Genomic DNA, 12,793 nt, shown 5'->3' with positions numbered 1-12,793 from the left:
TATAATGGAATTACAGAGCAAGAACAAGTTGCAATGGATGATTTTGAAACTACTTTGAAGGAGGACTTAAATCTAACAAGTAAGGAGAAAGATATGGAGAAAGATATAGGCACACAATTGGAATGGCCTATTCCCAAAAGGAGATGTACAAATACTGAATCAAGAAACTGACTTGGATAATTTTTAAAAATTAAATATACAAAAGAGCTCTATTAAGGTTTTGAAGGACATTATTAGAAGAAACAAAAGGATAAACTTTACTTATTGGATATACAAAAGAAATCTGCTGAAGTTCTGGAAGATTTTTGGCTTGAAACACAGATGAACAGAAGATTAGCTCTGGGACTCTTTCTGAAGGGGTTAAAAGATATTTTTTAAAACTCAGAGAAGGAATATAATAAAATTATTTGGAGGAAAAAAAGACAATTCAAGGGGAATATATGAAAATATATGAAACGCTGTCAAAAAGAAGAAGGCAGGCACACATTCTTTATCCTTTCAGATAAAGGATAAAGCTACAGGAATGAATATTCAGACTGAATATTAGAAAAAACTTTGTAACAGTAAAAAAAGTTAGCAGTAAAACTGATTACCAAAGAGGTGGCCAGTTGCCATTCTCTGGCTGTGTTTAGGTAGAGCCTAGATAAATTATGTACCAGGAATGCTTAAATGTGAAGACCTGTACTAAGCAGGCAAGCCAGTTTGGTGTGGTGATTAAGGCACAGGCTAGAAACTGGGAGACCATGAGTTCTAGTCCCACCTTCTGCACAAAGCAACTGGGTGACCTTGGGCCAGTCACTTTCTCTCAGCCCTAGGAAGGAGGCAATGGCAAACTACTTCCAAATCTTGCAAAGAAAACTGCAGGGACTTGTCAAGGCAGTCTCCAAGAATCAGACGTGATTGAACGGATTAAAAAAAAAAAAAAACTAAGCAAGCAGTTGGACTTAGTGATCTAAATATCTTATTTCAACTATATGATTCTGTAGTGTGTGCCTGGTATAATATGAGCAATTACATAGTTGATTTGTCTTTATAAAAGTTCAAAACAAAAAAAGATAAACTCAGTGTTCAATTAAAAAACCCACCATCATCTAAGTAAAAATCCCAAACAAATAAGTATTCAATTGAAGATAGACATTGACAAAAATAAAGATTTAGGAAACAGTTAATAATTATTAATTAGTTGCAAATAAATGTCTTATTTTATAAGAACATTATTTTCTATTTACTAATAACATAAACACAAAAGGCATATATATATATATATATTTATATATGTATATATGTATATATGTATATATGTATATATGTATATATATATATATATATATATTTGCATGTTCCCTTCATGCAAGCTACAAATATTATACAATGGGTATTATATTTTAACAGCCAAAAACTCACTGAAGGAGAGCTTGAATATATATAAAATAAATAACCTTTGAATAGATTTCCAGTTCAGCAGAAACTGTTCTTTAAATTGCAGTAGATTTAATTGATATGAAGCATTAACTCTTCATTCACTTCTTCTTTGCATATTTAAAAGATCAACACTGAGAAAGCTAAGAGAACTTTGGCAGAAACAAGGGACAAGCAAAAGAGAGAAGTGACTCAAAAGCCCGTGTTCTTAGTGACTGGGGACAAAAGGTCATCTCCTAAAAGTTACTGACAAAAAAGGGTGTGTCCTGAGTGACACTGATCTATGAGTAACCTGAATGATTGCTTCCTAAAAATAGGAGAAATATAAGGAAGCCAGTATCCAAGGAGCAAGCTCACAACATAAGCAAGCAGGGAAGAATAATTGCAGTCTACCAGTGCAGATAAGGGGGTGAGTGCTTAACCATTTTTTTCCTCAAAGTAAGCAACGTGTACTTAGCTAATCTGAGAATAAACAAGAAAAAATAAACTCTTGCCTGCTTAAACAGAGGATGACAGATCATGAACATACGGTATCTGTATCTGTATCTGAACAGGATACAAGAGGATACACCACCTGCTTTCAAGAAGGCAAAAGGAAATCACAGGAGGTGATGACTCTCTATTATAGTGAACAGAAACAAATGCATATTAGCCAGACCTACCAGCTCATTCAGACTACTGGCTGACCCAAACATGGATCAAGGATGTAACAAAACTATTTCCAAGACCTATTAATTCCATTGATAATTACCCCCTCCTGCTAATACCTATGGGAACTAATGATACTGCTGACAAAAGCTGTAACACATCTCATTTGAAAATCTAGGAAGTTCTAGAATCTTGATGTTTTTATTTATCCTTCCAATCCATAAAATAGTGCTGCAGAGTAAAGAAATAATACTACAGATGACTGATTGGCTTCAGAAATGATGTAGACAGGAGATACTTGGTTTCTGGAACCAAGGTCTGAATTTCAGGGATGGTAGACTTCTGGTAAAAGTGTGTTTGGCATTCACTAAGCATGGTGAGGTTGATCAGAAGGGCTTTAAACTGAATTTATGGGGTTGGTGACAAGAATCCTGAAGTATGGACCTCAGATAAAGGACGGCACACAGGATGAAAGTGAAAATATTGTTGTAATAAAGTGGTTCACCTGTTGAACCACTTGGTGAAAAATCAGAAAGTTCATTGGCTTCGGTTTCAAACCATCATAATGCTTGGAGTATGGGAAATAAAGATGAACTTGAATTGTTAGTACAAGGAGGCAAAAATGATTTAATGGCATATCAGAATTGTATTTAACTGTTGAATATAAGCAACAGCAAACACCCATAGAGAGAGAGTCGTTCAAATTTCTCTTGTAGTCTGTCTCTAGAAATCAAATCAAAGGTGGATTCAAAGCCTATAGACCAGGGTTTCTCAACCATGGTTCCCTGGAACCCTAGGTTTCTGTGAGAGGTCACTAGGGGTTCCCTGCAAGATCACAATTTATTTAAAAAAATATTTCTTGAAGAATTAATTATATTTGAAGAGTATTTGGAAGCTACAACTGGTTCAAAATGGGGCCGCACAAGCAATTTTGGGTGCCCGAAGAGTGGCACATGTAACACCTTTGCTGCGGGAGCTGCATTGGGTGCCAGTCTGCTTCCGGGTCCAATTCAAGGTGTTGGTTATTACCTTTAAAGCCCTACATGGCATGGGTCCAGGTTACCTGTGGGGACCAACTCATCCCCATTACATTGACCTGTTCCACCCAGTCAGGCAGAGAGGGCAGGTTGCAGGTCCTGTCGCCAAAAGTATGTCATCTGGCAGGTTCCAGGAAGAGGGCCTTCTCTGCTGTCCCTGCCCTATAGAATACTCTTCCCCCAGAGGTGAGACAGGCCCCCACTCTCCCGGCCTTCCAGAAAGGAGTAAAGACCTGGCTCTGCCATCTTGCATGGAGGGTGAAGAGGGGTAGCCAACCCTCGGGGGGTTGGCACCCAAAAGATGCTCCCCAGAAATTAAGAAGTTCTTACCAGTTATCTCTTGGAACATATTATTTATTTATTAAGATGACTGTTTTTATTGTACCATTTTCTTTTAATTAATGTTTTATTCCTATTTTATATAAACCACCCAGAATCACTCTCTGAGTGAGATGGGCAGGGAATAAATTTGATATATAAATAAATAAAAATGAATTTCAAATTTGGGCAACTTCACATTCAAGAGGTTTCATTCTTTATTTTCAGTTTAAGAACACTGTTAATGCATATCTACAGGCCTACACATGAAACAAATATAATTTTGTAACTTCTGGCCTATATTTGAGGCTGAATCTGCAGGGGTTCCCTGAGGCCTGAAAAGTATTTCAAGGGTTCTTCCAGGGTCAAAGGTTGAGAAAGGCTGCTATAGACAGACAAAGCTTCATGTTACGCACGATATCATTTTTATCAAGGTTCTGCACAATAAACCTGGTCCAGAATTGCCTGACCCTAATATCCTCTTGTTGCTCACTAGAAGGCTCTTTCTGTCAAACCAATCTAATAATTTCCAGGTCTTGCACAGGGCTTACTAATAATACTTAGTAACTTATTTGGTGTATAGCTAGTAGGTCAGCTTTGTTCCTTCTTCTAAAGAGTGGAATAATAATTACTTGTTCAACTCTTAAGATTAGTCATAAGATCTATATGTTCAAAAGGGACTAGAAAAGATGGAAGCCCACCATTTAATATTAGTTTTTTAGCAGCTCAAAAGGTATGAAATCTCCAATGGTGCTTTCCCTGCTCTTGACTGTATTATGAGGTTAGTAGTTTCTGAAGCTGGAACTGAGAGTTAATCTAGCAGGACATCTGGATGAGGCCTAGATTCTGATATATACTCCTAGTTAACTGCAAAAATGAAGTAGAAACATGATTCCTAAAAAGCAGCTGATACCTGACAATCTACCAAAGTCTATGTATCATTTAGATTGCTTTTAACAGGTGCTAGAAAACCAGAGAATTTCTCTACCTAACAGCTATGACTAACCCTTGCAAGTTTTCTATTAAATTTTTTATTCTTACCAGGATTTTAAACTGTTTTTCCCCCTGCAGATAAAGTGTTCATGGAAATGGTTGCCCATTACTTGGTTTTTATTTCTTGTTTTATTAAATTCCCTTTAGCCTACACACTTTCAGCACCAAACCTGTATTTTAATTTAATTATTGAAACCCAGGCTTTGCTATGAAATTGTTAGATAATAGATCCTGCAAAACTGGATTAATACATTACTGAAATACTGGAGACAGATTAATTGCCTCTTAGGATATGAAAAGAACTTAGCAAATAATTACAGAAATTGTTTTAAAAGTACTCATCATTAGTTCATCAAATTGAAGAATCCAAGCTTCAGTCTTGAAACTCTAGTCTTCCATATGTTTGTAATGAATTGGATGAAAAGGTAGAGAGAATCCTTAACAAATGTGTAGATGACACAAAAGTGTGAGGAGCAACTAACAGAAGACAAATAAAAATTAAAACATCCTTGATATGTAAGAGAAATGGGCTAAAAATAACTAAATGAAATTTAACAGAGGCAGATGTAAAGCTCTTCACTTAGGAAACAAATTAAATAGGTGCAGTATAGGGAGATGGTTATCTAGCTTGCTAATAGTTTTTGTGCAAAAGATCTTGGAACACTAATTGGTTACAAACTGAATGTGGTAGTGGTGTGAAAAGGGACAAATGCAATTTTAGGTTAAATAAAAAGAATATTGTTTCCAAATTCCAGAAAATAATAGTTCCACTTTATTTTGCTTTGGTCATTCCAAAACTGGAATAGTTTTGGGAATAACATGAGGATGATAGTGACTAGATAGTGACTCTTCCAAAGTCTTAGGAAGAGAGGTGGAAGGAATTTGAAATGTGAAACCTTGAAAAGAGAAGCTTTAAATCACTGGGAAGTTTATTTACTTGTTCAGGAATGATAACCGGCCAGGAAATACCCAAAGAATATGTTCATTCATTAAATATTTGAACAGAGTTTTGTTTACAAGGGTTCAGCCAAACCTGAGAACTATACCAAGAGGAAATAAAGGTATTTCATGTTTTTTTACTTTTCCATGAGATATTTAAAAAAACATTACATAAGTAGGCAGATAAACATAACAGCTTAATGAAACCAAGAACTGGAAAATTCTTTGCTATTAAAATCTATGAAGCAATAGTAATCCATATAGAAAGAACATTCAGAAAGAATACATATAACATATAAATTACTATTTGAATCACGTACAGTGCGTGCTACTATTGCTAAACTGAAATTTCAGATTTAAATACCCAATGAAGTTGTTCTAAAACATACATAGGGAACCCATGACCTTCCAGGTGTTGATGAATTACAGTCTCCATGATTACTCATCATCATGACCAATAACAAAGGCTGCTGGAAGCTGAGGTTTAGACACATCTAGAGCCACAGGTTCCCCCCGCTTTAAAATATACAACTAGACAAACTGTAATCTTATATCAACTTAGAAATAAGTCCTGCTAATGTTTAAAACTTTATTCCCAACTGCTTTATGGAAGTAGTTTAGAAATTGCACAGGCAATTTCCCATGGAAGAGGCCTGGGTAACTTGCAGGACCACCTGTCTCTGGTCATCCCAATTCCCATTCTGAAACAATGTCCATCTAATGGGACCTAGGACACAAGTCTTCTCTCTGGTTGCTCCTGCCATTCGGAACAAGCTCCTACCAGAGATTTGGATGGCCCTGGCCGTATCAGCCTTCCAAAGACCTGGCTTTTCTCCCATGCACTATGTCAGATTGGTAGATGAGCCTGTTCTGTGATGCACATGTAAGTTTCTGTCACTAGCTTCAATTATATCTTCAGTATGGTTTTGATTTTTTGCATTTTTTGGTTTTTATATTGTATTTGTTATTTTTGGTGTTTATATTGTATTTATTTTCTCTTTGTATATCACCCAGAGTGACAAATTGTGAGGGGGCAGCATTGTAAATCTTATAAATAAATGAAATTGATGTTATATATTAACCTCTGCATGATATGTTCTTGATTTCATGTATCTTGCTTCCTGTGTTATTGTTGGAAGAAAATTCCATTAATAGCATCTATAAAACCAAAATAGGGGAGGCTTCCTTGTTAAATGTAGTTATAGAAACTGCCATAAACCCAGGATCTGAATTCAAAGTTTTTTTGTATGATTTTTATTGAAACTTTTTTTAAAAAAAGAAGTTAAAAACTAATACAAATATGAAGAAAAAATAAAAATAAAGCAAAGAGGAAGAAAAAACTGCAAGAAAAGAAGAAAAAGTTGAAGAAAAAAAGAAAAAAGATACAAAGAAGTGGCTTCCGATATTCTTCACAGTAGTTGTAAGTACAATTATTTTAACCTGTCTCTAAAGTTACATCATAATACTCTTCCTTCTATAATCTATCCTGTCTAATCATCAAAGCCATAAATCTCATGTTCATTTTTATGCAAAAAAAAAAAAGTCCATAAGAGGTTTCCAGTCATCAGTGAGATTTGAATTCAAACATTAAATACCTTTATGTTTAAAAGAGAAGGAAGTAACACAGGGTGTTATCCCCAAATAGCTACCATGGGAGAATCAAAAATTCACAAAATGACTGCCATGGTGGTTGCAGTCATTCACCAGAAGGCAAACTGGTAAAGTTGTTTCCCAATCCCTCAAAAATTAATTTTTTTTGTCTAAGCAAGAGAGCATTTTTCCATATGAAGCATTCAACTGCAGCTACACAACCTTTTCATTTTCAAACAGTGTCCAGATGAATGTTGAAGGCCACAGCTTGCTTGTGCGGCTGCTACCTGTTTGTTTATTTCTTTGAAGAAAAAGAAAATCAGGTGGGACAGGAAGCTTAGCCAGTGTCAGACGTGTTCATAAATACCATATTATGATGAAAAACTCCATGCACTATGACTCATTTGCTGCTATTCTCTCCAATAAAGAATAAAATGAGGCCCCAAAGGGTAGAGGAGCTGTACATGTAAGACTCTTTACAATACCATAATTTCCCTTATATCTGATATAAACACATTAATGCTGTTACCAGTGTGGCTAAAACAATACCCTCCCCCCCCATATACAGGCAGGAAGGATCAGCAAACAGGAACCTTTAGGTCCGTTGAACCTTCCCTCAAGGGAGGGGTATCAAAAGCAACCCAAAAAGGAGTACGATGCTCAGCAACCACAAAATATTGATGGATCACTGTTCTGAGACAAAAGGAAGAATGAAATGGAGAATCAGAAAGGAGAGCATGAACAGAACAATGAACCATTTACATGGGAACATTTTGTTGCAAGTCTCCCTTGCATCCCTTGCTTAAAAACTGACCTTCCACAAGTTGGTCTAAGGTGGTGATCTTCTTTGTTCCATCAATAGTATAGATGGTTCTCACACCCTGGGGCAGATTGACATTATCAGACAAAGTTCGGGTCAGATCAGCCAGCAAGGCTTCATAAGATCTAAAGCGATCAGGAGAGATGGCATATACAATCCCTTTGAAATATCGGTCCCCATTGCGATAGAAACGGACTTTTTTGGCTTTCTTCTCAGAGCTGAGGGTTTGTAGAGTGCGGGTTCGGTAGAAACTACAATGGGCACTATGGGTCGGGCTAGGAAGACCATTCACCCGTGACCCCCGGCTGTACCGCTGTGCTTTATCACGCTCATCAAAGTGTTCCAGCTCCATATCTCTCCCAAAGGACATTTTCAGAGTTAATCTGGAAAAAGGGGGGAAAAGAACAAAGGAGAAGCTTATCAATACAACTGTAATGAAATAGCTGCTTCATTAAAACTGGATAGCAAGGGCTTTGCTATAACCAAACAATTCTTTCAAGAATGCTAGCTAAGAGAACCAGTGGCTAGCGTAAGGTATTTTAGATTATATATTTAAAAAATGTGGAGGGTCATTTTTTTTTCTCCAGATATCAGTTAAAGACATCAATTTTCCTTGGCTTTTTAAATAATCTACTCTCCTCCCTCCATACACCCAAATGTTTTCTCCATTACCTTCTATTGGCTAACCGTATTTTAGTACATGAGATTAGTATTAAACAGGATTTTCAAACGTGGACACAAATTCCTCATTCTTCTATCTCTGGTGAGCCAATGCCTTATCCAGCTAATTGATCTGTAACACAGTCAATGCAGAGATTTAATTCCAGTGATGCAGTGACTAGGTTTCTTCCTCAAGGTAATTATTATAGGAATATTTATAGGATGTCACTTTTTTGGACTTCAAAGCAGAGTTTCATAATTGAAAAAGTGCAAGTCACCCAGAAGGGGTACATTCAATGCTGTTGTCAGTTAAGTCTTGCATAGCAAAATGTTAAGGTTAGCAACTACACCGTATAACACCAGCAAGATAGCAAAAGTGTATGGTTATATTCCTTTTACTCTCTCCAGTTTGGGTGACCTCCAGATATGAGGACTTCAACTCTCAAAATTTCCCAGCCAGCATGGCTATTGCTGAGAACTCAGGGAGCTAAAGTCCACACATCTGGAGGAACAGAGCTTGGGGAATGCTGCCCTATATCATTATGCAGTTTTAAAAGGTTATTAACTCATGTATCACTAATATCCAGAAGTACAATGCAGCCCTAAAGAAATCAACAAGAACACACAATCAGGTCTCAAAATAATCCAGTTACAACAGTGTTCCATTCTTTTCTAAGACTTCACTTTAATCCTTCTTTTAAAATCTGTGTTCTCCTTCTCATCCCATTATACTCCATTTCCACTACAAAAATAATTTTCCTTCTCCACTGACAAGGCTACACCACACAATCTATTATGCATGGATAAGTTTAGGAGGTCAGGGTTCTGCCACTTGATCAGAAGATACTGAATTACTGATACTTTTATTTAAATCCTGATTTTCCTGTTAGTACAGTTATTGGTTAAAGTGAATGAGGTTTTTCCTCTACAAACCCAACCAAATAAAGCAAGATGACAGTGTCCATCATCAACTTAACAAAAGAAATCCCTTTACTGTCATTCTATTACATTAGGACTGCACTGAAGCCACGTCTACTCAAAAATAAAGTCCATATATGAGACTTACTGTATTCACAGAATAGTATGTACTGCCTCTATATTAGATGACTGAGGATTAATATATGGATCATTTCTAGGGATATCTTACAGCAGTACAGGGGCCAGGTACTCACATCAACTTGGAGTGGCTACTAATTCAGAAGCCTGATTCTAAGAATATAAAATACCTGTTTCTCAATGGGATTGGGCTTCCCCATGGCGAACTGGCCTACAACGTGGGGATTTACCTGGACTCACAGTTCCTGATTGAACAACAGGTGGAAGCTGTGACAGCACAACCTTTGCCCAGATTCAGTCGCTGTGCTAGTTGTGGCCTTACCTAGAACAAAATATTCTGAGGATAGTCAATCCTTGACCATCGTCATCATCCTACGCATGGATTACTATAATTCATTTTGCACGGTGCTAACTTTAAAGACCCATCTGCAGACCTCAGCTGATACAAAATTTGCTCCTTGGAGAGTTGTGGTATTGTCACATAACGTCACTTTTAGAGGAAATGGATTAAAGCTGGTTATTACCTATATGGCTTGGGACTGGAATATCTCTGAGACCACCTCCCAAACAGTTTCTGCTTAACCTGGGTGAACAGAAGGTACCTCTCCCCACTTATCAAGAGGTGAGATGGAAAGGGTGGTCTCTGGGGGGGCTCCCTTCTATGGAACAACTTGCCCAAGGTGAAGGCAGTCCCAACTTTCATGGAATTCTGGAGTCTTGTATAAAACAGTTCTTCTGGAGGAACTTTGGTGAATATGATGGAATTTTAGCCACCTGGTTTTGGCACAATATTTTTATTGTTTTGTGATATTAATATCTCTCTATATTAATGTATTATCACTTTTATTTGTGCACAGATTACAGCCTTCAGAGTTAAGTAGTATATCAAAATTATACATAAATAAAACTCCCTATATAGGGAACTCTCTTTGAGCTACTGGTCAATCTTATTTAGTAGCTAGGTTCAAACTGTAGATGAGCCATGATTTACTGAATAAAGCATAACTGGCTGATCCATACAAGTTGTCAAAGCTAAACAAACTATATAATTACTTAGCATGTTATGTGCATCAGGCCAGTATGATCTTATTCTAACTGAGTGTATCTCTCCCGATTCCAGACAAGAGTCATTCCTATTTCAAGATGCCAGGTTTCAGCCTGAGACCTTTTTCTGCAAAATGTGCACCATGACACCAAACAACAGTGAGAAAATATTGACGAACAAACACATCCTGCAGCATAATGCTTCAGCTGTCTATTCTTAGTGCACTACAGAATGATTAATAGAACAAGGCTGCAATCCTAAGCATATTTACTAGTAAAGCACAGTCTCATAAAGATATAGATATAATTTCAATATTACTTTGGAGGAAAAAAAATACCATATGGTGCTTATGTGAATTTTTCAATCTCATAGTTTACATCCAAACAAACTTTTTTTTCCTTATTGAATATAAAAGCATTCAAACATTTTCTCATATACAACATGGCAGTATCATGAAGAAAAAGCTTAGAACTCAATTCTATTCTATGCATAAATTGGCCTTGGATTCACTGCAGCCTACTTCTAAATCAACAGGTACAAAGTAAGGCTAGTAAATGCAAAAATAACACCAGAGATATATAATATACACATCTAATTTGAAAGTAGTTTCTCTATCATTCCAATTTTCAATCAAGAAAAAATAGCAGAACAAGGCTTCCTAGTAATAATTAGATGGATGATGGGAGAGGGAAGAAAAATATAACGTATTAGGAATTTCAAAATGTTTTTCAAAAAACCATCTCCTTTCAACAATAATTCAACATCTATTTTCAGCCACTTTATAACTGTGCTTGGAATTATAGCTTTTTCTATTTTCTCCATGTTACAATCCAGTTTTAATTTTAACATTAGATGAGAACCCAATTTAAACCCAATCACACATTTTTTCACCTAAAGTGGGCATCGTACATTAAAAATATAGCAGAAACATACCATTGGCTGAGTTCATCAACTGGAAAAAATCATAATGTAGTTTGCTTTAGCTTAGCATTATGTGAAGCCAGACACTGTAATTTATAAAGAATGGCTTATGGCTTAGCACTGTGTGAAATCAGCCAGTTGTGACTTATTCAGTGGACTGCAGCTACAAAAAACATAAGTAACTTAATATGATCTGCAAATCCTACCACTAACTTATCTCTTAATATATATAACCTGGCTATACAAAGGTCTGGACATGTACAGGTATTTGCAATTGCGTACATCCACAGTCCACTTCTGAATAGTGAACAGGGCTATCACTGAAATTTGACTGACCACTCAATAAGTGGGTTCATAGATTGTTCAAATCATGATTTGCTCAACTATAGTTTACTGAATTAACCACAGTAGCTTGGTCTATAAACTAAAGAAAACAAAAACCCCTCCCATGTTATGGTTTTTCATGATGTGTGAATAAGATATTCCTTGTTCTTATTAGATTTTTATTCCTTTTTTTTTTTGTATACTTGGTCAACTCAAGGTGATGAACATATGTAATACTCCTGCCTCCTATTTTCCCACAACAACAACCTTGTGAGATGTGTTGGGCTGAGAGAGAGTGACTGGCCCAAGGTCACCCAGCCAGCTTTCATGCCTAAGGGAGGCCTAGAATTCACCATCTCCTGGTTTTTAGGCAAGCACCTTAACTACTACACCAAACTGGCTATCTTGAAATGTTCTCCTTGAAAATGTATCAGTAGGAACTGAAGGAAAAAAATTCTTCCCTGTTGCTGATTTCCAGCAGCATGAACATAAAGATCACTTTTAGCTACCAGGATACTTACTCCAGATATTACACTAGGGAATTTCCATCTATTGTTCTCAATGGGATTGCACTGCCCTAGAAAAAGCTGGTGTGCAATCTGGAGCTCCTTCTAGACTCATGGCTCCTACTGGAACAGGGCAAGTAGAAGACATAGCCAACAGAGCCTTTGACCAGTTTTGGTTTGCCAGTTGTACCTATTCCTGGACCAGAAGGCATTGAGAAGACAGTGACTCATGCCTGCACTGTTTGCCATTGGGCTTTCAGGCCTAATTCATAGTGCTGGCTGTTACCTATAAGGCTGGGGCACTTGCTACCTTTGGGATCATCTTATCCAAGTAGAATCTGTCCACCTTACATGATCTAGCCAGGAGACAATGCTATGGATACCATCCCTCAAGACATCAGAAGGGTGGGAACTTGTCATTCTCTGGGCAACCCTTCCCTGTGAAACAGCTTACCCTCTGAGGTTAGGCTGATTTGCACATTTTTATAGGGGGCAGTTGAAGACCTCCTTTTTTTCC

General features: G+C 36.9%; 1 protein-coding gene across 2 annotated transcripts in view; it reads right to left on the bottom strand.

Annotated features, from left to right (window-relative positions):
• Positions 1–8,134, bottom strand: part of DCLK1 (doublecortin like kinase 1) — a 206,747-nt gene extending 198,613 nt beyond the window's left edge. For both annotated transcript variants that reach the window (XM_063305693.1, XM_063305692.1), the window contains exon 1: positions 7,759–8,134. In XM_063305693.1, the coding sequence (XP_063161763.1) occupies positions 7,759–8,134 (376 nt within the window). The remainder of the gene's footprint in view (positions 1–7,758) is intronic.
• Positions 8,135–12,793: the final 4,659 nt, after the last annotated feature.

This window comes from Candoia aspera, chromosome 5 (assembly GCF_035149785.1).
Source record: "Candoia aspera isolate rCanAsp1 chromosome 5, rCanAsp1.hap2, whole genome shotgun sequence".
Classification (NCBI taxonomy): domain Eukaryota; kingdom Metazoa; phylum Chordata; class Lepidosauria; order Squamata; family Boidae; genus Candoia; species Candoia aspera.
The sequence above is the reverse complement of the archived record's forward strand: the minus strand, read 5'-3'. Positions and strand labels throughout refer to the sequence as shown.